Source organism: Megalobrama amblycephala, linkage group LG8 (assembly GCF_018812025.1).
Source record: "Megalobrama amblycephala isolate DHTTF-2021 linkage group LG8, ASM1881202v1, whole genome shotgun sequence".
In the NCBI taxonomy this organism is placed as follows: domain Eukaryota; kingdom Metazoa; phylum Chordata; class Actinopteri; order Cypriniformes; family Xenocyprididae; genus Megalobrama; species Megalobrama amblycephala.
The window spans coordinates 18,630,368-18,655,882 of record NC_063051.1 but is presented as its reverse complement, the minus strand read 5'-3'; the positions used below and the strand labels follow the sequence as shown (position 1 = coordinate 18,655,882).

At 36.0% G+C, this 25,515-nt stretch overlaps 1 protein-coding gene across 6 annotated transcripts in view; it reads right to left on the bottom strand.

Moving 5' to 3' along the window:
* wwc3 (WWC family member 3) overlaps positions 1–25,515 on the bottom strand; it is a 60,270-nt gene that overhangs the window by 4,733 nt on the left and 30,022 nt on the right. For 2 of the 6 annotated variants that reach the window (XM_048199833.1, XM_048199832.1), the window contains exons 4-20: positions 24,046–24,122; positions 22,343–22,422; positions 16,557–16,686; positions 15,855–15,986; positions 15,636–15,709; positions 12,605–12,853; positions 10,760–10,849; positions 9,369–9,386; positions 8,740–9,290; positions 6,579–6,699; positions 5,701–5,781; positions 5,488–5,574; positions 5,160–5,355; positions 4,765–4,941; positions 1,997–2,091; positions 1,737–1,884; positions 615–779 (exon numbers count right to left, since the gene is read on the bottom strand). In XM_048199833.1, the coding sequence (XP_048055790.1) occupies positions 615–779; positions 1,737–1,884; positions 1,997–2,091; positions 4,765–4,941; positions 5,160–5,355; positions 5,488–5,574; positions 5,701–5,781; positions 6,579–6,699; positions 8,740–9,290; positions 9,369–9,386; positions 10,760–10,849; positions 12,605–12,853; positions 15,636–15,709; positions 15,855–15,986; positions 16,557–16,686; positions 22,343–22,422; positions 24,046–24,122 (2,471 nt within the window). The remainder of the gene's footprint in view (positions 1–614; positions 780–1,736; positions 1,885–1,996; positions 2,092–4,764; positions 4,942–5,159; positions 5,356–5,487; positions 5,575–5,700; positions 5,782–6,578; positions 6,700–8,739; positions 9,291–9,368; positions 9,387–10,759; positions 10,850–12,604; positions 12,854–15,635; positions 15,710–15,854; positions 15,987–16,556; positions 16,687–22,342; positions 22,423–24,045; positions 24,123–25,515) is intronic. The other 4 variants (XM_048199839.1, XM_048199837.1, XM_048199836.1 and 1 more) reach the window with 3 other exon arrangements.

Genomic DNA, 25,515 nt, shown 5'->3' with positions numbered 1-25,515 from the left:
CACGTATACTTCAATGAGAGCGAGACATCACTGTCATTGTCAGAGCGCGATCAGACCTCACTAAGCGAATGCTGAACGCAGTTGGACATAGTGGTGTTTTAGAGGTAAAAAATGATATAAATACTGATCGTTTCGTGTCTTAGGACATCAATGTGTCGTCACGAGCCGCAGTGTTTAATTTGGATTTGTCTATGCAAGGTTTTTCGACTCTTATTGATCCAAGTTCCCATTCACTCCCATTATAAGACTGACAGACTGCAACGGTCAAAATCATCATTTGTGTTCTACTGAAGAAACAAAGTCACCTACATCTTGGTAAGCAGATAAACATCAAATTTTCATTTTTGGGTGAACTATCACTTTAAATAATTTTTATATATTTGTACTGGAAAACAAGTTAAAAATAAAAAAAAAAAACATTTATTTGCAGTGTATTTACTAGATTAATAAATATATATTATGTAATATATAAAACATTTTGTGGCTTAATTTCAATATTGTGAATATTCATGAAACATATCATTAATGTGATATAAATTTACTCATACTGTTTTTGAAGACTTTGGTCAGTTCACCCATCACCAACCCAATGTGTGAAGTGTGTTTCTACTTACCCTACAGACGTACTGACTGCGTGCTCCAGGTGAAAACGTTTGAGATCTGACTATTGTGCTGCTGCGCATGAACGGTGAACTGTGACCCCAGCGTCCTGTCCTTTCTTTTGGCCGCATCCTCATTGGCTCTGCAAACACACCTTCTGTGTTGGTCGCCTTGTCCACCTGAAAAAAAAACATACAAATTAAATTTGTTTAATGATCTATTTAAAGGGTTAGTTCACCCAAAAATGAAAATTCTGTCATTAATTACTCACCTTCATGTCGTTCCAAACCTGTACGACTTTTGTTCATCTTAGAAACACAGATGAAGATCTTTTTGATGATGGAGGGACCGAATGCTCTCAGATTTCATCAAAAAGATCTTCATTAGTGTTTCGAAGATTAATGAATTTCTTGGAACGACATGAGAGTGAGTAATTAAAGATAGAATTTTCATTTTTGGGTGAACTAACCCTTTAAGAGCTCACTGCTCTTCTGTAAAGAAAAAGTTTTAGCTTACACTACTGTTCAAATGTTTGGGGTCAAAAGAAAGTAATTTTATTCAGAAGTGATAAATTAAATTGATCACACGTGAAAGTAACGATCTATTTAAAATAAATGCTGTTACTTTGAACTTTCCATTTATCAATTTCTTTCTATCTTTCTAATAATCAAAAAATGGTTCCCACACAAATATTAATCAGCACAATGATTTTTAACATTGATAAAAAGAAAAGTTTGTTGAGCATCAAATCAGCATATTAGAATGATTACTGTAGGATCATTTGATACTGAAGACTGGAGTAATGATGCTGAAAATTCAGCTTTACCCTCACAGGAATAAATTACTTTTTAAAATATATTAAAATAAAATAAATATTAAAACACCCTGAGCGTGCAAACAAAACAATTTAAGTCATTTGCATTTAACAGAAACTAAACAGACAAGAGCATTTAAAAGCAGAGATGTGCAGCTTGTATTTTTGTTAAAGAACTTTCATCAGTTCCTCTTGCTTAAAGTTCCTCTTTAAGAGTCTACAACAACAGTCTTTAGAGTCTACAAACTGATTGTTTATAACTGTTTAATAATAGGAGGACAATTCATAAAGTTGCTATGACTTTTGTAACACTTCACAATACCTTTACAATTGGATTTCTCTCTGCAGGCTGGAGACAGCGTCTCCCAGAGGTCACGCAGATACCTTCACCGCAAAGACTCTCGGGACAGGGAATAACAAATGCCGTACTGTTACTGCAGCCGCTGTCCACAGACTCAGCCTGCCAACTCCTAAATTACACACAGCAGTTACAGCACACAAACACCAAAGCATCATCTGATGTATGTGCTCTTAGTCATAAGCTGAAAAGTTTATTGGTTTATAGACAGTGAGTGTGTGGACCTCTCAGAAACCGCCTCCCCCGTCTCTTCCTTCCTTTCCAGCTCCTCTTCACTCCTCTGTAACTCTTTCTTCATCTCCTCAGTCACCACCGACACCTATATGAAAATGGGCAGCAGAGGAAACTTATCTTAACTTGCAACTAAAAAACAACTAAAAGTCAGTCATTTTGTAGGTTGATTTCTCCAGTAAAGTTTAAACACTTTGGAACTATAATTGTTGTTTGTTCAGCAAATCTTTATGAACATTAGAATAAAATATTTGCATTAAACAGGCATGTGATCAGTTAAGAACAACATGACTTAATAATAATACTATATTGTTATTATTATTAACAGTAATATTTTTATTTTTAAAGGTGCCCTAGAATTAAAAATTTAATTTATCTTGGCATAGTTAAATAACAAGAGTTCAGTACATGGAAATGACATACAGTGAGTCTCAAACTCCATTGTTTCCTCCTTCTTATATAAATCTCATTTGTTTAAAAGACCTCCGAAGAACAGGCGAATCTCAACATAACACCGACTGTTACGTAACAGTCGGGGTGTACGCCCCCAATATTTGCATATGCCAGCTCATGTTCAAGCATTAGACAAGGGCAGGCAGTATTAACGTCTGGATCTGTGCACAGCTGAATCATCAGACTAGGTAAGCAAGCAAGGACAACAGCGAAAAATGGCAGATGGAGCAATAATAACTGACATGATCCATGATATCATGATATTTTTAGTGATATTTGTAAATTGTCTTTCTAAATGTTTCGTTAGCATGTTGCTATTGTACTATTAAATGTGGTTAAAGTTACCATCATTTCTTACTGTATTCACGGAGACAAGACTGTCGTTATTTTCATTTTTTAAACACTTGCATTCTGTATAATTCATAAACACAACTTCATTCTTTATAAATCTGTCCAACAGTGGGTAATGTTAGCTTTAGCCACGGAGCACAGCCTCAAACTCATTCAGAATCAAATGTAAACATCCAAATAAATACCATACTTACACAATTAGACATGCTGCATGATCCATTTTGAGGGTTATATTAGCTGTGTGAACTTTGTTTATGCTGTTAAAGGCAAGCGCAAGCTCCGTGGGCGGGGAGCGTGAGCATTTAAAGGGCCGCAGCCTAAATCGGCTCATATTTAATTATGCCCCAAAATAGGCAGTTAAAAAAATTAATAAAAAAACATCTATGGGGTATTTTGAGCTGAAACTTCACAGACACATTCAGGGGACACCTTAGATCACCTTATCTTTCAAAAAGACACTCTACGGCACCTTTAATATTTTTATTATAATTTAAATTATAAAGAAATACTTTTGTTCTGTAAAATAAAAAAAACAAAAATTTATTATTAACATTAATAATAATAATAATAATAATACTAATACATTTATTTTAAAAAGATTACAATACTAATATTTACGGCTGTCTTAATTTCTTTGCTTTCAAACATTAAACTATATAGGTTTTATTTTGGCAGGAAACTATTAGAAGACATTAAAGGGGAACTATTATGCCCCTTTTCACAAGATGTAATAAAAGTCTCTGGTGTCCCCAGAATGTATCTGTGAAGTTTCAGCTCAAAATACCCCACAGATCATGTATTATACAGAAGCTTGTCAAATTTGCACCAATTTTTTTTGTGTGTCCCTTTAAATGCAAATGAGCTGCTTCTCCCGGACCCCTTTCCTGAAGAGGGCAGAGTTTTAACAGCTTGTGCTTCAGTTACTCAACAACAACAAAGCTGGAGAATCTCACGCAGCCAAAATGCCAGAAATTGTCAGTAACGGTGTTCAGCCTTACATTGTTCCAACCGGAGTCAGACTCAGAAAGAAGTTACAACTTTTAGAATGCAGCTTGACATTTCTGAATGGTTAGTGGATAAATGTTTATAGTTGTTGTGGAGTTGAGTTGATTCAACTCATCAACTAGCATGTACCATCATGTTAATCTTTTGTGCAAATCCAGCATTGAACTGACCCTCATTTGTGGAGCAGTCCGTTGTTAAAAGATTTGCACAAAAATCGGAGGAAATCTGGAACCACTTGTTTGGAGAGACCATTTATGATTTATGGGGATTATAAAAAAGGAATGGGTGGATTTACCATTATAGGCTGGTTGTTTACACACACTGTGGACACACATCTGTGTTCAAACACCTTATAATAGTGAATTTTGCATAATAGGTCCCCTTTAAGGTCACCATAAAATCAAAATGAACAATTCTTATTTCTTATTAAAAATGATTTATCCGTGCCAGTCATTATAAATGATTTATCATATCATACATTTTTTTTTTAAAAATCATGCGCCCTTGTAATCTTTAAACAATCTTGCAAACGTCAATGACCTAACGGTGAATCAATTCCCGCTCTGTATTTTTTCTTATTTAACAAGCTGAGAAGAACATTTTTCTTTACAACAGAGAAGAAAAGATGATCGCAACTTCTGTTTCATGCCGACTTTAAAACTTCTCTTTTGTTGACAACAGATTTATAAACGACTGGGAAGACAAATTGGGAAGATGGTTGGCACATGTTGCATTTTCAAATGTTGCATGTTATAAGTGATCCAAGTTTGTGTGGAGCACTAAATTAAAATGAGGTAACAAATTAGTAAAATGTGGCCACAAATTAACTAAAATGAAGGAACAAATAATTGAGGGTGAGTAAATGACATTTTAATTTCTGAGTGAGCTATTCTTTTAATTAAAGCACAATGGCAGTCAAGGGTCAGAAAAGTGTCCAGTGCTGTGATCTCACCTCAAGCTTGCCTTGCCCTTCGTTCTTTTCCTCCTCTTCATCCATAATGCGGCGGGGTTGAGTGAGGCGGCTGTGCTCGGGCCTGTGATTCTCTGTGCTGTGGATCTGCACTTTGAGCCACTGGAAGATCATTTCTGTGCTGCCGGCACATTCTGTCAGCGAGACCTGAACAGAACCCTGAGCCACAAACAGATACAGGTCAGCATCACATCATCTCACAGCAACAAGCGTGAACCATATGAACACTAAAGCTATACATTTTAACAACTTTAAATGTTCGTTTTAAATGCAGTTGGGTCTAAAACTACTCCTAATTTCATTCTTTTATTAAATACAAAATGTTTCATTACAAATTAAATGATCAGTATAATATCCTAAGTGAATTTTAGTCTAACCAGCAGTTCTTCTTGAGCGAGGGGTCCTACAGTGCAGAGGTTTAACTGTAAGGCATGGGCCCCGGGGCCTCCAGCACTCAGGGGGATCCGGAAGCCCTCATTAAAGCTGAGAAGAGATTGAGGCTCCTGGGCCTTACAGCAGTAATATGTGCAGGGCCGACTGGAGTCCACCGGGAGAACATGAACCTTCACAAATCTAAAAGAGAGGTAAACAAGGTGATAAAGTGACACGTGAATGTGTACATGTGCAGTAAATCGTTTCTGCAGGGGCCATCACTGCAGTAGAGCAGGATGAGTGCATTAACTGATGTAAGAAGAGAGTACTTACACTTTGCATCCATCTCTAATGATGGGCTTGCTTAAATTTCTCATCTGAAGGATATGCAGCAGCAAAAACATGCCATTTGAATCATATCTGTAAAAGAGTGAACCGCCCAGAGTGAATGAACGAACAAATGAATGTTTTAATAAGAGTGATTTGGTACTTTATAATGAGGGAAGTGTACGTGCAGGTATGTCTATGAGGGTGTGTGCTGCTTACAGAAGACCAAGCTGAATCTGAACTGGCTCTGAGGCTGTGATGTCTTGGACAAAACTGACTTCTTCCGATTCCTCTGTCCTACTGGATAGAGACATTTAGACATAATTATAAAACAGCAATAACTTACTATGACTGCATGTAAGTATAGACTACTGTTCAAAAGTTTGGGGTTGGTAAGATTTATTTTATTTTATTATTTTATTTATTCTGCATTTTTTAAGAAGTCTCTTGGCTTTCTTTATTTTACTGGAAATATTGTGAAATATTACAATTTAAAATAAATGTTTTCTATTTTAATATATATTTAAAATGTAATTTATTCCTGTGATGGCAATGCTGTATTTTCAGCAGCCACAACTCCAGTCTTCAGTGTCACATGATCCTTCAGAAATCATTCTAATATGTTGATTTGATGCTTTAGAAACTGTTGGAAAAGTTGTGTTGCTTAATATTTTTGTGGATACTGTGATATATATTTCAGTATACTTTGATGAACAGAAAGTTCAACAAAAGAACAGCATTTATTTGAAATAGAAATGTTTTGCAACATTATAAATGCCTTTAATGTCACTTGTAAACAATATAAGTACACATTCCAAAGTAGGAACATGCCAACATGAAGATTACAAAAAAGAATTTGTACATTGATGGGGGTTTTTTCACAACCCAAATTGTCTGAAAATTGGGGGATTATGGAGATATATTAAGTTTTATTATACAAAGACTACTTTTATAGTATTTTTGGGAGCTTGACAACCCATGGTCAATACTTTATTTCCTTTCATGGGTTTGGAATGTCATGAGGGTAAATTAATTGATGAATTTTTGGTGAATTATCACTTCAAAGTCTTTATCTTTATTACAGAATATCCTCTCACCTTCTGCTCCAGGCTTCAAACACCCCACTGTCTGTTGCCAAAATATCTTCATTTACTCCAGCAGACACTCGTCTTGCTCTTCTGCTGGTCCGACTTGCACTTTTACAGCGCAGGGTTACTCCTATATGGAGTCACATATATACAGAGACACCAAAATAACCAAAACCAAAACAGAAAATGTAAATCATTTAACATCAAAACTGATTAAATGTTTAAAACTTTACATTTTTTGATAACACCTTACTTTAAGGTTCCATTTGTTAGCATTACTAACATTGAAAAATACTTCTAAAACATTTATTAATCATTAATGTAAATTTCAACATTTATTAATATATTATTAAAATCAAATATTGTATTATTTAATGGAATATTATTTAATGGAGGTGTGTAGTTAAACACATTTATTCAATTTGACCATTTATTCATTTTGAAAAAGAAAAATGCCTTTTTATAAGCATTTCAAATGATCAACAATTAAATATTTATTTAGTTTTCTATCTTTAGAGGGTTAGTTCATCCAAAAATGAAAATTCTGTTATTAATTACTTACCTTTCATGTTGTTCCAAACCCGTAAGACTTTCATTCATATTTGCAACGCAAATGAAGATCTTTTTGATAAAATCTGAGAGCTTTCTGTCCCTCCATAGACAGCCTATGCAATTGCAACTTTGACACGTCAAAAAGCTCATAAAGAGATCGGAAATCTAATCCATATGAATCAATTCATCGAGTCCAAATTTTCTGAAGAGACTTGATCACTTTTTATGATGAACATATTTAATTTAGGCTTTTACTCACATTTATAAAACGGTTAGTTCCTGTCCTTGATTCTGATTGGTGAATAGCTGTGTTTTATTCACGATAAAACACGGCTATGACCGCTTCACCCAACGGTTCTGTGTATCACTACACAACACCCTTAGCAACCACTCTTAGCAACGTAAACTGTATGTTCTCAATTAATTTTGTTCATTGAAGCTTACTGTATTATGTAGAAGAGTACTGTGAGAAAGAGATCGAGTGAGCGAGTTTATTACCTGCATTTTCATTCAGGTCAGTCCTATGTTCATAATAATGTATTATGTATTATCCTGTCCTTTTAACAGTTAAGGGGTTTTCCCGTGACTGACAGCGCTAGTCAAAGCATTTGTCAGTTGCGTCTTCTTCCGTGTTCACAACAATTAAGTTTTTTCAATTTAAAAGTCTTCGCTACTGACTGACACACTCATAAAGACAGTCTTCGCCGCCATCTAATGGCGTAATAATGTAACTCCTGTTGCCGTTCATGGTCAGGGACTTTTTTCCAGCGGAAAGAATGCCTTCAGTGAAAGTTTACGTCATGTAAGTTGCATTGATACATATTTTTGGCTTTAATATTTGTATTGTGTGGTAACCGTTTTATAAAAGCAATAAGGTACTCGAGGCTAGTGCTATATCGTGAATAAGTCATCGTGAAGGGCATTGTTAGGCACTAGTCACAGCCTCTCATACCTTATTATGTTATGTTATGATCAGCGAACATAACCAAACCCGAAAGATGCGTGAGAACAAACCTCTTGCAGAAGCTCAAACTTGCTGCATAACCAATGAGGTTCATTCTCGTGTGATACGCAGCACTTCTGAGCACAGCGACTCTGTACATGTAAGCACTACGAGACGTGTGTGCTGCTGACACAGGAGCTGGCCAATAATAAGCCACTGTTCTGATGTAGAATACGGAAGCACTGCACTGTGTTTAAAACGTCAACAGCGTAGGAGACTGAAAGGGAAGAAACTGATGAATAAAGTCATTGTTTTTATTTTGTTTTTGCCAACAAAAAGTATTCTCATCGCTGCATAACATTAAGGTTGAACCACTGTAGTCACGTGTAATATTTTAAAACGATGTCTGGGCCTTGAAATTGGTTATGACATTGCTGCTTATAGGGAGGTCAGAAGCTCTTGGATTTCATCAAAAATATCTGTGGTCTTATTTTTGGTCTTACGGGTGTGGAACGACATGAGGGTGAGTAATTAATGACCGAATTTTCATTTTTGGGTGAACCCTTTAAAAACGAACTGAATGCCTTAATTCAAATATGAAAAATAAGAGATTAATAGCAACTATATATTTTAAATCCATCACTAAGTTGCAATTTCCAGGTTGTTATTCATCACCTGTAGAGCTATGCGTTCCTTGGAGAACTCCGTCTCTATGGCTCTTCCCTTCCAGGAGGTGTGCAGTGGCTGGGATTCCCATTTCCCCTTCCCCAGGAAGAGAAGTGTGCTGCTGGGATTGAGTCTGATTCCGCAGCCCTTCGGCAAGCAGCCCCCTGCTGGCCACCTCCATATACTCCTCTGTCATCTGGGCCAGAGGGCAGTCCTGTGGGGCCGAGTGGTAGGGGGTGTCCATGGGGGAACTGGGAGGGGAGAGCGACGAGAGCGAGGACCGAGAGGAGAGAGAGGTGAGAGACTGCGGTGTGTCGTGCGAACGTTTTGGGCCGAAGGCTGAAACGTCCCTACTGTGGGTCTCCAAGGGGAGAAGGTAGCGGAAAGAAGGGTCCAGAACATCAGAGTTTCCTTCTGTTCGCTCATACTGGGGTAGGCCGTAGATGTCGGTGAAGCTGACGGAGCTGAGAGAACCACGGCTGGATGCCAAAGAGCCACGACTGGAGGCTAAAGAGCCACGGCTACTGCTGGAGGACACTGTCAGATTACTGGCTGATAGGCTGCACACAGAGAGAAATGGTCATTTTGGGTTGATGTGGTTACACATCCTGTATTTGTCTTTGTGTTTTTATTATTACCTCTTTTGATTAGGGGTGCTAATTGATAAAAAAAGAAAAGAAAAAGCACATTACATGATATGCTTCTTAATCAAATTAGTAGCCAATAATCACACTGAATATTCTATCAATATCTGCAGAGAAAAAAAGCCAAATGATAATAATTTAATACACAATTGTCGCAGATGAAAAAAGGATTTAGAAAAGAGGCTTCAAGAGTCAATTTTGTTGTTTATTATATTCGAACATAAGTGTACTAGTTGTGTATTAGTGGGTACTGTGTGTGAAGAAGAAAAAAAAAAAAGAAAAAAAAATATATATATATATATATATATATATATATATATATATATATATATATATATATATATATATATATATATATATATATATATATATATATATATTATTTATTTATTTATTTATTTATTTCACCACACACTGTCAGTTTGACATTCATTTTTCTAATTAAGTTAATATTAAGTAATATTCTAATTAAGTTAATATTATTATTATTATTATTATTATTATTATTAATAATAATAATAATAATAATAATAATAATAATAATAATAATAATAATAATAATAATATAATAATATATAATTAATACATTTAAAAGATAGTTAATTGTACTAAATTAATGTGTTAAAAGCTTAGTTCACCCCAAAATGAAATCTGTCATTAATTACTCACTCTTATGTTGTTTCAAACCCGTAAGACCTTCGTTCAAATTAAGATATTTTTGATGAAATCCAAATGTTTCTGAACCACACATAAGCAGCAACGTCATTGCACCTTTTGAGGTCCAGAAAGGTAGTAAAGACATCGTTAAAATAGTCCATGTGACTACAGTGGTTCAACTTTATGAAGCGATGAGAATACTTTTTGTGCGCAAAAACAAAAGCGGTTCTGTGTTTACGTATGAACGCTGTACATGTGAGCAGCACGTTGGCTCATTTTGGGCAGGTCCTGCATCAGCATCACACACATGCGTCATGCTGCTCACGTGTACAGAGCCGACCAATAAATTGTTGATTAAAATCGATATTTTTGTTAGTTTTTGTGCACAAAAAGTATTCTTGTCTCTTCATAACATTAAGGTTGAACCACTGTAGTTACATGGACTATTTTAACAATGTCATTAATACATTTCTGGACCTCAAAAGGTGCAATGACGTTGCTGCCTATGTGTGGTTCAGAAACCCTTGGATTTCATCAAAAATATCTTAATTGATATTGATACCAAAGATGAGCGAAAGTCTTACGGGTTTGAAACAACATAAGGGTGAGTAATTAATGACAGAAATTTCATTTTGGGTGAATTAACCCTTTAAACTGGCAATTTTAGTCTTGATTTCTGCCTTCTGAATCAAGCTTGTATGAGGGTGTTCAGGTTGTGTGTGATGTACCTCTTCAGTTGAGAGTGTAGATAGGTGGTGATACGGGTGGCTTCCTCTAGTTGCCTCATAAGTACATTCCTCTTCTCCTGCTGTAATATCCTACACAACATACACACATTTGATACAGATTTGCCACATTTAATGAGTCAGTTTTACCTAACCATTTGATGTCTGCTTGATCTCAAAGAATCATAGACTGACTGTAGATCACAAATGCAATACTATTATTCAATTGTTCATTGTGCAAAACTAGAAATGATTTCAGTATATTGTCTGCCAGAAGTAAACTACAGTTGTATAAGACTTATGCAATTTCATTTTGTTATTCTACCATTTAATGGCTCCTAATGTGACAAAGAAAACGCATCAATATCCATAGCATAATAGAAAAACATGCAGGTGGGATATGGAATCTGATATGCATGCTGACGTAATATGAAAAAAAGACCCCTATATGTCTCAGCTGAGGTCTCAGACATAAGACACTCATAATGAGCAGATCAGAGCTGGCACAAGCACATCTGCTTTGTTCAATGGGGAAATGAGGGCACCCTTATTTACCTCTGCAGGCATTTACAAAACTTTTACCAAACTATTTTGTTCGCAAGATTTGCTGATAACAAATACATAATTCCACCACCATGTTTATAGTGGAGTTATATTATGTTTATGGGATGTGCTTTTCTTTATCGCCATGTTAGTGCAACCTTTCTTTTTTCGCATGGTTGTAACACACTTTACTTTGGTCTACAGGACCTGAGATATCCTTGAGACATTCTGCCAATTAAAAGTGCAACAATCCATTAGAAGTGACCTTCGTTTAGAAAACTACATACATTAAAGGTGCCCTAGATTCAAAATTTGAATATACCTTGGCATAGTTGAATAACAAGAGTTCAGTACATGGAAAAGACATACATTGAGTTTCAAACTCCATTGCTTTCTCTTTCTTATGTAAATCTCATTTGTTTAAAAGACTTCCGGAAAACACGCGGATCTCAACATAACACCGACTGTTACGTAACAGTCGGGGTATACGCCCCAATATTTGCATATGCCAGCCCATGTTCCCAACATTATGAAAGGCATTAGACAAGGGCAGCCAGTAACGTCTGGATCTGCACAGGTGAATCAACAGACTAGGTAAGCAAGCAAGAAAAACAGAGAAAATGGCAGATGGAGCGATAATAACTGACATGATCCATGATAGCTTTATATTTTTAGTAATATTTGTAAATTGTCTTTCTAAATGTTTCGTTAGCATGTTGCCAATGTACTGTTAAATGTGGTTAAAGTTACCATCGTTTCTTACTGAATTCAAGGAGACAAGAGCTGTCGCTATTTTCATTTTTAAACACTTGCAGTCTGTATAATTCATAAACACAACTTCATTCTTTATAAATCTCTCCAACAGTAGCATTAGCCATTAGCCACGGAGCATATAGCCTCAAACTCATAGAGAATCAAATATAAACATCAAAATAAATACTTTACTCACATAATTCGAAGCATGCATACAGCATGCATGACGAACATCTTGTAAAGATCCATTTGAGGGTTATATTAGCTGTGTGAACTTTGTAAATGTGCTGTAATATAATCGAGAGCTCGTGTGGCAGGGAGCACGCGAATTAAAGGGGCGGCGCGCTGAAAAAATCAGTGCATAGTTAATGATGCCCCAAAATAGGCAGATAAAAAAATTAATTTAAAAAAATCTATGGGGTATTTTGAGCTGAAACTTCACAGACACATTCAGGGGACACCTTAGACTTATATTACATCTTGTGAAAAAGCATTCTTGGGCACCTTTAAGCATACACATACATGACTGTGTATTAAGAAATAAATTCTGACCTCTGATTGGCTCCCTGACTCTGGACAATCTGGGCTTTCATGACCTCCTCCTCCAGCCTGCGTTTCTCCTCCTGCAGCTGGAGCAAAGTCTCGGCGGAGTGCTGCTGCTGGCTGAGCAGAGTGATCTCCTGGAGCAGGGCTTCCTTCTCCCGCAGCAGCTGCAGACAGTCCAAATCCCGGTCGGCCTCTGCGCGTCCTGACCAGCTCTCACTGTCCAACTGGGCCAACTGATGCTGAATACTGGACATCCTGAGAGACAGAGACAGAAAGAGAGAGAGAGAAAGAAAGAGGAATCATCTTAACTTCTGTAAACAGATAAATGCTAGAGGAAATGTCAATCAGATGAAATGATTGTGTTCACATAAGCTACACATATAGTTCTATGATTACTATTACATAAATTTAATACTAATCATTCCACTATTCAAAAGTTAGCCAGCCAAAAGTTTTTGTTTTTTTTAACATTAACACTTTTATTCAAGACAGATGCATTAAATTTGATCAAAAGTATGACTTTTACATTGTTGCAAAAAAATTTAATTGAAATAAATGCTGTTCTTTTGAACTTTCTAATAATCCAGAAAAAAAATGTAGCAGGGTTTCCACCAAAATATTAAGCAGCACAACTGTTTTTAACATTGATAATGTTAAAGAAACATGAGAAATGTTTCTTAAGCAGCAAATCAGCATATTAGAATGATTTCTGAAGGGATCATGTGACACTGAAGACTGGAGTAATGATGCTGAAAATTCAGCTTTGCCATCACAGGAATAAGTTACATTTTAAAATATATTAAAATAAAAACAGCTTTTTAAATTGTAATAATATTTCACATTTTTGATCACATTTGGATTTCAAAGAAAGTGTAGTATAATAATGGCATGTCCAGGATGTAATATTTTTGATATGCGTATGTGTGTGTTTGTAAAAGGGCTGGCAAAAACATTTAAGAGCAAACAGACACTGCAGCTTTATGTTTGGCATGAGAAATTGTGTTTCTGCACTTTGGAGTTCAGATATTGTGACTCAGTCAGAGAGCATGCAAGTTTCCACAGCTTTCTTCTTCTCTCAGCTCAGTCTCTTTTCCCCTTTCCCCCTGCTTTCTCTCTCTCTCTGATGTCATACCTGGCACTCAGTGGCCAGCTCTGTTGCTATAGAAACATGCATCTTGTAAAAAGGTTTGCATGAAGCCGCTGTTATAACACAGAAGCCAAAAACTCCAGCACCAATTCCTCCTAAAATATAGAGGAGCTTCCAAATGTAATGTAGGCCACATCAATCCACCACTCTACTTTTATACAAACCACTAAAATCTACAGTGAAGTAGTAGCAACATTATTACACAGCAAATCCAGACAGGGTTTCCCTTAAAGGCAGAGCATGAGGCACATGATCACACTCTCGGGAATCACAGCCAGGCTAAAAAGTCAAGTCCTTAGTCAAAAAACTTCTGCTACTTGAAATCACATGACTGAAATCAGGTGGTTTGGGAGGTGCGATACTACTTTCAAAGTGATCTGACTTACGATATTTGCATAGTAGATTAAAAATGGGTGGAATTTCTTATATTAACATGGGGCCCCATGCATATCTAGGAACCAGAATATCATATAGAGGTGGGCATTTTCATCTTTTGACGCATTCCATCGTCATCCATCAAATCAAAAACATTGTTTTTTTTTTAAAGTTCCAGTTCGCCTACTTGTACTATTCTCTAAAAGTATGCACTGTTTTTGTGAAGAAAGAGTATATACTTTTGGGTGTGTAGCAGAATAGTAGGCAAGCTTTGGGACATATTTTGTCATAGTTGCGTTTTTTTAAGCACCCTGTTGCTTAGTTACGTGCATCCTGTCACTGTTTAAACTGCCCTGTCAACCATCTTGTCACAGTTAAAATTCTCAACATTCAGTTTAAAATAAAGCCCTACTGTATCGGAGAGAAATGTAGTGGCACGTTGTGTTTGCATAATGATGCATTTAAAAGTTAATGACCAATCTTTATAAAAGTTCACATTGTTGTTGCAGATTAAATATAATGTGGATAACATTGAATAAATATTTTTTCGTCAGGTGAGATACTGATTATTTATCACTCAAACCCCTTAACCGTCGGTATCACAAATCCACCATGTTTGTAGTTTTTAAATGTTTTATTTATGTTTGTAGTTCTAATCAAATCCTCATTCAATGCACAATGGGTTGTGGGTAATATTAGCCATTAGAGTGTGATCTGCACTTTGAATTCTAACAGGAAATAGTAGACCATTTATGCATCTCTGGAATACTCATTTCAACATACTAGATTTGGGAAACACTAATTCTAATTTTGAATATTTTGGACGGATAGCATGTGAATTGAGACACAGTGACTGACTTTGGAATTCTGTATATATGTGACCCTGGACCACAAAACCAAAAACATAAGTCGCACGTGTATATTTGTAGCAATAGCCAACAATACGTTGTAATGGTCAAAATTATTGATTTTTCTTTTTTATGTCAAAAATTATTAGGATATTAATAAAGGATCATGTTCCATGATAATATTTTGTAAATTTCCTCCCGTAAATATCAAAAAAAAATTATTAAAATTATTTTTGTAAGTAATATGCATTGCTAAGTACTTCATTTAGACAACTTTTAAGGCGACTTTCTCAATATTTAGATTTTTTTGCACCCTCAGATTCAGATATCTTGGCCAAATACAGTCCTATCATAACAAATCATACATTATTGGAGAGCTTATTTATTCAGCTTTCAGATGACGTATAAAACTCAATTAAAAAAAATTGACCCTTATGACTGGTTTTGTGGTCCAGGGTCACATATCGTATATACAAACTTTTAACAACCTGAGAGCTCATGGTAGGTCTGTCTTTAAATGTTTATAGGTTATTCTGAAAAATCTATCTCTCTATAGAGAAAATGACCATTGATTTTATTTTACTTCCAGCAACCAACTGTTGTGCAGTGTTGTTATATGTTTGTTGTCAATTACAGTTATACAGTGTATTTTTGCAAATCCACTAACTTTTTCTTAGCCTCTTCATACTGCCAATTGAGTTTGACTCTGTCTGCAAGCAGTGATGACTCCTGGTTGCCAAACTGTAAGAGAGGAATTACAATCAATTGTAAATTATTGAGCATATACGACTTTAATTGTATCTCTGTGATGGCACAAAATCATAGTGTCAAATGTAAAACAATTGAAACTTCAGCTGCAAAACAAAAGCACAAAATCATGACAAACCTCTCCCATTAGATCGGTCTGGCAGCCAGTGTCTGTGTATTGTTGTACACTACAGGAGTCACCCAGGGTTTCTGCATTGTTGGCCACCTCGTTAATGGAGTCACAGAAGTTCAGCGTCAGCTTGGCCAGGCTCTGTGCACAACAAAAGAATAACAAATTAAAGTAATATTCATAACAGAAGTTCCCAGTAATCAGTTATGACCACAAGATGGCAGCACCTCTTAAAATAAAAGATATTTGAGAGGAGGCTGAAGGTGTTAAAATGACTAATTTATTAGGGGAGATATGAATGTCTATTCAGTATGTATTGGTGCATTCAGTACACAGGAACTATATTAGAAATCTTAAAGTCAACGTGAATTGCCGTTTATTTTACGCCTCAGTAATGTGACATAATTCTGAGTGCATCAGGATTTTCAATGAGAAAAAAAAAATTGAGGTCAGGACTTGATTTTATCCATTAGGGATTGACTGGATTGTGAAAAGTGGGTGTTACACCCCAGAAAAGAGCTGAACTGAATGAGAGTTTGTTAAAATGTGATGATGTGTTTCCACAGTTCCACATACTTTGTTAACTACATTCTCTGTTACCTTGGCATTAAATCACAAATAATAAACAAATAAAATAACAAAATTATAAAATACATTTTCACAATCAAGAAAAAAATCTATGAAGATGATGGACTTAAGAGTCTATCTGACCTGGATGAGGTCCTGCCTCTCCTTCTCGCCGGTGCTGATGGCCTTTTTAATGCTGCGGAGTTCGCTGAAGATGGCCTGTGCTTCATCTAATTTGTAGTTGGTCTGACTGCTGGACATCTTCCGGTCAATTCTGCTCAACACAACATACAAGTGAACAAACCATCAGCCACGCTGTTAATCTGCTGACATTAATTGTTATTGAGGTAATGGGAGTAGAAAAGAATAGAAAATACAAACATACAGGTTTCCTTCTTACAATAATACATTGGAGAAGGTCTAGTACAGAGGTCCTCAACTCTGGACCTCGAGATCCACTTTCCTGCAGAGTTCAAACAATCAAACACTCCTGAACAAGCTAATCAAGGTCTTCAGCATTACTACAAAGTTGGAGGTAGGTATGTTTAAACTCTGCAGGAAAGTGGATCTCGAGGTCCAGAGTTGAGGACCTCTGGTCAAATTATTAAACAATCTGTTGCTGTGAATGCAGCCCGGATGAATCTAAATGTAGATCGACATTGTGTTCTATTCTCCATGGCCATGCCCAGACCGTGCCTGGATTTGTATGTTCATAAACATCTAAATACGGTTTAAAGAATCTTACCCTCTTAGTGCTGCTCAACTAATTATAAAGAGTTAAACTAGCAATGACATCAGAGTTTATTTACGCCAAACAGGGTGTTACTCTACCAGAGCCAAGCCAACATCACTGCTCCACACAAAGCTAATATACCGCCATCCAAGTCATACAGTATTGTGTGAGAATGTTAAAGAGAGAGGGAAAAACTCTATCGCTCTTGAAGAGAAAACGTGAGATGGCAGCAGTAGACGTGAGCTTAGATTTATTAAAACTTGCCTCGCTGACCTGTCTAACAGACTGGTTAACCATTTAGCCATGTTGGAATAATATTGTTTTAACTTAAACCAGCTTCTGGTCTCAAAGGCATAATAATTAGGCGAGTGAAACTGGAGAGCACTGCACTAAAACCCTCCCGTCGGGGAATGTCTGCCTTCTAAAGCACCAAAGCACTGTGGGATATATATCCTCCAAAGTGTAATGCCTGAAATGTTGGGCATAGAGACAGGATGCCATTCTAGAAACAGAAACAACCAGCTTAAAAAACGTGTAAAAATGCCTTTCAATCAATTTGAACAGGAAAGCAATAAGAAGTGTTTTGTTTCTCGATATACTATTGCATACAGCCAAAACGATAACATCTTAAGCTGCCATACAGATCATAATGGAAATTAAATAATGAAATATATGATACTCAAGTTGACAAAATTCATGGTTATAATCACAGGAATGGGGGAAAGACTGCGTAAAGCATGTCTTTTACATCAGCGTGTCTCTGGCGTGGCGCCTGAGCTCCTGCCATAGGCCACTTCCTGCAGGCCACCCTCCTCCAACAGCAGGTACTGTCAGCTTGCCTGCCCTGCCTCTTCCTCTCCTCTTTTCCACACAAGCAGGGCTTTGTTTCCCCCCTTCAAACCTCCAACCTTTCACAGCCCTGCCTGACCAGCACCCGAGTCTGCCAGGCTACTACGGACATCTACCCACCCTTTCCACCCCATTACCACAGCGCACGACTGCCTGGTGACACAGAACAGACGTGCCGGCTGCTAATTTTTAAGACGCAGAAAGTGAAAAAGACAGGATGAAAGGGGAGGGAGGAAGTGACCTTATTAGGACCATTCAAATTTAAGTTGTCCTATAGATATATGAACAAATTTCTTATAAAGTGTGTATTAAATTAAGATTAATCTCTCATCTAAACACTCATATTATGACATGTTTTGGCACAATCTGATCAAATTAAAGTCTAAAGCCTGTTAGAGTCCAGAGTGGCTTATAAGATAAATGGTGTGCGATTTCAAAACACACTGGTTCATGAAGCTTTGAATCTTTACAAATCTTTTATGTCGAATCAGTGGTTCAGAGCGCATATCAAACTGCCAAAGTCACATGAACTACTGAAGTTTCAAAACACTTATGACGTAACGAAGCCTCGTTTACTGAAATCATGTAATTTTGGCGCTCTGAACCACTGATTCGAAACAAAAGATTAGTAAAGCTTCGACGCTTCATGAAGCAGTGTTTTGAAATCGCCCATCACTATATATTGTGGAATAAAGTTGCTATTTTGTTATTTTTGGAGCACAAAATGTATTCTTGTCACTTTATAATATTAAGGTTGAACCACTATAGTCATATGAACTGTTTTAAATATGTTTTTAGTAGCTTTCTGGGCAATGAAAAAGGGAGTGTTCTTGCTGGCAATGCAGGCCTTACTGAGCCATTTTTTTTTTTCATCAAAAATATCTTAATTTGTGTTCTGAACGAAGGTCTTACGGGTGTGAAACGACATGAGGGTGAGTAATAAATGACAGAATTTTCATTTTTGGGTGAACTAACCCTTTAAGAAATTTCTTATTATCAGTGTTGGAAACGTTCTGCTACTTAATATTTTTGTGGAAACTAACATTTTTTCAGCATTATTTGATTCTCAGAAAGTTCAAAGTAACAGAATTTATCTAAAATATAAATCTTTAGTAACATTTTAAATGTCTTTACTGTCAACTTTGATCAATTTAATGCATCTTCACTGAATAAAAGTATTTTTTTTTTTGAACAGAGCATTAAAACTCACTTTCTAATATATATATATATAAATATATATATATATATAATATATATATATATATATATATATATATATATATATAAATTATATATATATATATATATATATATATATATATATATATATATATATATATATTTGATTTATTAATATTTTACTATGTAATTTAAAAAAAAAAAATCATCACTTGATTCTATAAAAACAATGTCTTTGGAGAGTCTCTCGAACAGCAAAGCTTTGATGCGACACTTCAGTGCAGTGACTGCTGTTTAGACACTAGCAACACATTATCTTAAAATACTCAACTAAACATTAGATTGACTTCAAATAAAAAGTAAGAAATTACAGAGGCCCCCAGGCTTGGACGACTCATGTCAAGAGGGAGCTTCCATTTTCTTAAAGCGCTGAGTAAAGAAGAGTTAATCTTGCTATTCTGGGAGCAAGTAGAGTTGTGTTCTATCTAAGAGATAAGGGCCCTCACTGGGATGCAGGAAGCAGAGAGGAATTTGCTTCCAGATATCTCTGTGTTTTTCAAAATGCTTTCAAGCACTTTTTGCCCCCTCCTCATCTCTTCCCACCCCTCCTCTCGCTCTCTCTACTCCGGACTCTCACTCTTTCTCTGCTTATTGAGCTTTTCCTGCCTTGGCAACCCATAGTCAACTGGTGCATCCTCTTCCTGAGGTGGAGTCTCCTTTTCCAGACATCCACACACACACAAAAAGCTTTTTTGTTGGTTTAGGTAAAATTCCCTACACATATTCCCGGATCACTTTAAATAAATCTAAATAGATGAAAAATGTTAAATAAACATGACAAAAAAGACAACTAACAGCTTCATTGCAATTCAAAACACCAAACTACTAATCTATTCTATTTTGTATATTTTAGCGCTGAAAGCAGTATGAGAAAAGTATGTTTAGTCAGACATTTGCAGAGCAGGTAACTAATTTAGATTTTTTAGAGTTTGGTTTCTGGCAACTGTTTGGTTTAAGGCTCCACTGAACTGAATAATAGTGAAATTAGGGCTGAAATTAGCCCTGAATGCACTAGCTAGCTATGCTAAGTATAAGGACTGCCTTGTCTAAATGAAGAAATCCTTCTACCTGACAAAATATTACTAGAGTGCTAGCAAAACAGCTATTGATGACTCTCACACTGGGTAGGCTGTTTTAAACCTCTAATCCAAATTAAACTTTGCCGAAATGTTAAGCATATGGCTCCATTCAAACTTGGTTTTGTAGCCAATTCATTATCCACATTAGTATCCATAATAACTTTTAAAGAATTGATTGGCTTCCCATTGTGCGACAATGATAAAATGCTTACTATTCAAAATGTCACCAATAGTTATGATGTCTTGTACAATATTTGGATGTCGGACATGCAAATAAAAAAATCAGAAGCTTTGAACCAAAGCATAAAACCTAAACTTACCTAAAACTTTAACACTATTTCTCCTACCTTGCAAGTATTACCATAAGCAAATCTACTTAGGCTACTTTATTCATCTGCATTAATGCAAGCTACAACTGTTTTGAGACCGAGAGAGAATGTCTGTCTGGGCTGATTTGTGTCCGTTTGTCCACTCAGCAGTAAAGATTACTATAAACTTATGCTTATGCTATACATTATCTTTCAAAAGCTTAAGATATTTTATTGTTTCTGAAAGATGTCTCTTATGCTCACCAAGGCTGCATTTATTATTAATATAAAACAGTAATATTGTACTATATTGTAATGCTGTAAAAACAGTAATATTGTCACATATTATTACGATTTAAAATAAATGTATTCTTGTACTATTTTAAAAGGCACACTATTCAAAACAAAGGCGTAGCTTGATGATGCCTTGATTTCGCAGAATCATGGGAGGTGTTGTCTTCACGTCTACAGCCGGTGGAAAAGAATCGGGATGGGACTCGGGCAGAAATCATGTTCATGGATGAGATTATTAACGTTACTGTAGTATGAAGCAGAGCAGGGCAGAGCGCTGTGAGAGCAGAAACGAGGCCGCTGGAGCGATTGCTAATGAGAGACGAGCGCGACACACGTATCGAGAGCAGCGGAACTTTTATTATGCCACAGTCGCCGCTTCCGCTTCTTCCAGTCAAGCGTATGTGGGGTAAAACAGCGCTGTTTTATCATATTAAATAAATTTGTGTGTTGAAAGTTGTTATTGTGCTACTCTGCATTCGCTCGGGGGCAGCTTGATGCAAACTGCAGTAAGCTAGATCAATATTAGGCACGGTAAAACATGGTAAGAAAGATTTTTCATTATAATTAATGTTGAAAATGGTTGTGCTGCTTAATATTTTTGTGGAAATCGTGATAATATTTTTAGGATTCTTTGATGAATATAAAGTTCAAAAGAACAGCATTTGTTACATTATAAATGTCTTTAATGTTAATTTTGATACATTTAATGTGCCCATATTTAATTCAAATTTAATGTATTTACTTTAAAAAAAATCTTACTGACCTCAAACTTTTTAATTGTAGTGTATATAAAACTAAATAAGAATTTTACATAATTTCTAGTAATTTTGTTGTTGCTAACATACTGTCCACATTAAGATACAGTTTGAGGGTGGTGAATGGAACAATACAAAAGACTGATTGACTTTGTCAAAAGTGAATTGTGCAAATACAGAGTGACATCATATGCTGTGTCTTATTTGATGTGCACTCTCCGAGCCTGTGTGTGGACACTTGGAAAAATTTCAGTTAAAAGACAACTACTCAAACAGAGACACACATAAACAGAAACATGAATAAACAGGAAACATAAGACAAAGCAGGAAAAGAAACTAATGACAGTTTTTGACAGAGTGTATCGTTAATTATCGTTAATCACGAAAACTGTGTGTGTGTGTTCAGAGTGATTTTGAGTGCTTTGCTATGACATTGCTAGACTGTTCTTGTTGGTTGCCAAGTAATTTCTTACTGTTCCAAAGTCTAAAGAGTAGGTCTCTATGGCATTCTTGCCCCTTTTCCCCTTTTAGTTGTCATCTGCCAGACAAAAATCTGATCGCTTAAACAAAAAGTAGAACACCTCTCCCCAAAGAGCCAGAGCAGAACATATTGCATGCCGAAGTCTGTGTGTGTACAAGTGTGTGAGGAAGGGTTTAACTCAGTTTAACTCACTCCTGTAGGGTCTCCACTCCCATTTCCTTGTACTGCAGCTCCTGTCTCATTTGAGCCAGCTCCTGTTTAAGTCTGGAGAGCTGTGGACACAAGAGCCACTTAGTCAATATACACATCAAAACACACAGTGGGATTCCCTCAGAGACACCATCACAAAAAAACAGTGAGTCACCAGCAGAGACATATCTAATAGTTCCCGAAGCGCCCAACACACACATACACACAGCCCTCCCAAAACCACAACGGAGGAATGTGGGGCCATTCAGTATATAGAAAAAAGCACTCAGACATGTAGGTAACAGGCCACAGAAGACCAAATATGACATAATATTGAGCCTTTTTGCTACAAATTGGTTCTGTTCTATGTTAAAAGTCTTGCAGAAATAGTTAATAAATTCTGTTTATAATTATAATTTTTCTCACCTTAATGTCAGGCTAAACCTGAATGCTCTCATTTGTTTCATAAAACACAATAGAAAATTTAATTACATTTAAATGTCAAAAACAGATCATAAAAGTAGCCCCTGTGACTGGTGTTTCATTTTCTTTCCTATATACACTCCTGTTCAGAAGTTTGGGGTCAGCACAATTTTTTTTAAAGCAATTAATATGTAATATGTGATGCATTAAATTGATCAAAAGCTACAGTAAAGACATTTATAATTTTACAAAAGATATTATATTCTTTGAACTTTTCACTGATCAAACCCTATCCACAAAAAAAAATTTTCAACTGTGATAATCATAAGAAATATGCAAAACTGTTACCCAATCATAGTCTTGAATGAGGCACGCTGATGAAAACAGAGTGTTTTAAACACAGGGGCAAAAACAGGATAGAAATTAGCCTATTACTTCTAAATTATGATGTTTTTGTGTAAAAAAAAATCTTTATAACATTATAAGTGAACCTCAGAGACCATTACAAAATAAAAAAAAAAATCATGTGACACTGAAGACTGGAGTAATGACTGCTAAAAGTTCAGCTTTGCCATCACAGGGATAAATTATATTTTCAAATATATTAAAACAGAAAACAGTTATTTTAAATTGTAATATATTTCACAATATTACTGTATTTTTGATCAAATGCAGACTTGGTAATGTATGATATGATAAAAAAATGATGCTGCCCCCAAACTTCTGAATGAAAGATTTTTTCTACTATAACCATACAACAGCTTTGAGTATGGAATAGAAGCAAACGTGTGTTAAATGAAAAGTCAAACATTGAAAATCTCCTCCTCTGTAAAAGCTCTAAAATACCATTTTCCATTTGAACTGCTGTGCTATGTTCAGTTACCGCATAAGCGAGAATCAAACCTCAAACAACGGCATTATGAATGAGAACTAGCAGCGTAAATATTCTTCTGAAAAAAAAAAAAAAAAAAAAACATGGTTTGGAACAAGACATTTCTCATTCGCATTTCTCAAATTCTCATTTCTGGGTGGACTATTCCTTTAATATGACAGATTTGTCATGAGTCATGAGTTCATCATCCACAGACTAGCTTTCTGACACATTGACTAATCCAGAGAGGTCCAACAAGCTGTGAACCCAAATCTAGGCCTCTTCATCCTAAAGGTACCCACCTCCCCTCAACACATACACAAACACACAATCAACACAGCACATGAGGGGCCCCAGCCTCTCCCCTTGGGCCTGACGTATGAGGCATTGTTCTCAGAGGATAATGACTTACCCGTTCACGCCTACAGGCGATTTCCGCTTTGATTTGGTCAGGGTCATATTTTGCATTGGAAGAGGAACCAGAGTGAGCTACGAGAGAGAAAGATGAGTCAAAAAGTCAATCACATTATACGCATGTGTAGCCAGTGATTGTACCTTGTATTATACATATAAATAACACATAATACAAAACAGTCTCAATTATTAAAGGTCCCGTTTTTCGTGGTTTTTTGAAGCTTTGATTGTGTTTATAGTGTGCAATATAACGTGTTCATGTTTCGCGTGTAAAAAAACACAGTATTTTTCACATAATTTACTTATCTGTATACCGCTGTTTCCACTGTCATAAAAACGGGCTGATGACTTCCTTGTTCTATGAAGTCCCTCCTTCAGAAATACGTAACGAGTTCTGATTGTGCCAGCGGTTCCTGTGTTGTGATTCGACAGCAGCTTAGCGAACCTTGCCCGGAAAGGTCACGCCTCTTACCATAACGTGGAGATGCACGCGCCCAGTGTTATTGTAAACATGTCTTTAATTTTACCCTATCAATTTGAGCCGGAATCAGACCCGGTGATTGGACTGCGGGATGAAAATAACAGCGTTTCGACGACATGGCGACAAACACACTCTACAAACGCAACTCTTGTGTATTCCTGTGGGCGGAGGTTAGTCAAAAAACTGTTTTAGTGACGTCATTAAAGAAGGAAGTAGAGGGATGTAGTCCAAACTGGCCGTTCGATGTAGGCGACTTCTGTTAAATAAAATATCTCGCTTGGCATTGAACTTTGAGCTTTAAAATTTTACAGATTTTATTTATACTCTAACAACAACATTACACACTAACTAAAGTTTGAAACATGGGATCATGAAGAACGGGACCGTTAAATCTTAAGCTAAGAAATAAGAACACTTGCAAAAAAAGTACCATGATGATACCATGTTATATTAGATATGTATTGGTTTTCTATGACGTACCTAGTACCATGTGCCATGTAGTAAAGTGGCAGGACATTTCATGATATTTTGATACTGTACTTGTTTTTTGTGAAAGCTGGATATGTGGATAAAAATGGGAAAAGTGAGGAAAAATGATGGAGAAAAATTTGGTCAGGGTCATATTTTTCATTTGAACATTATTAATAATTAAGAAAATATATAAAGTAATAATAATAATAATAATAAACGGAGGAAATCCAAGAGGGTCCTTGCACCTTGGTGCTCGAGCCCTAATTAATATAATTGACTGATGAGCATGCTTTTATTTTTGAATTTAAATTTATTTTGATATTTTTTGGGGGCATAAAGTAGACAATGTGAGAGTGATACAACTGTCCTTGTATCATAATTAATATATCATTAAAAGAATGAAATTCTGGAAAAGATAACCTTATTCAGCAGTTTGGCATTATCTTTCATTATTCTTTCTTAGAACAAACTGTTAACAAAACTGCTTTTTAAATCATCTTAATAATGTTAGTATTA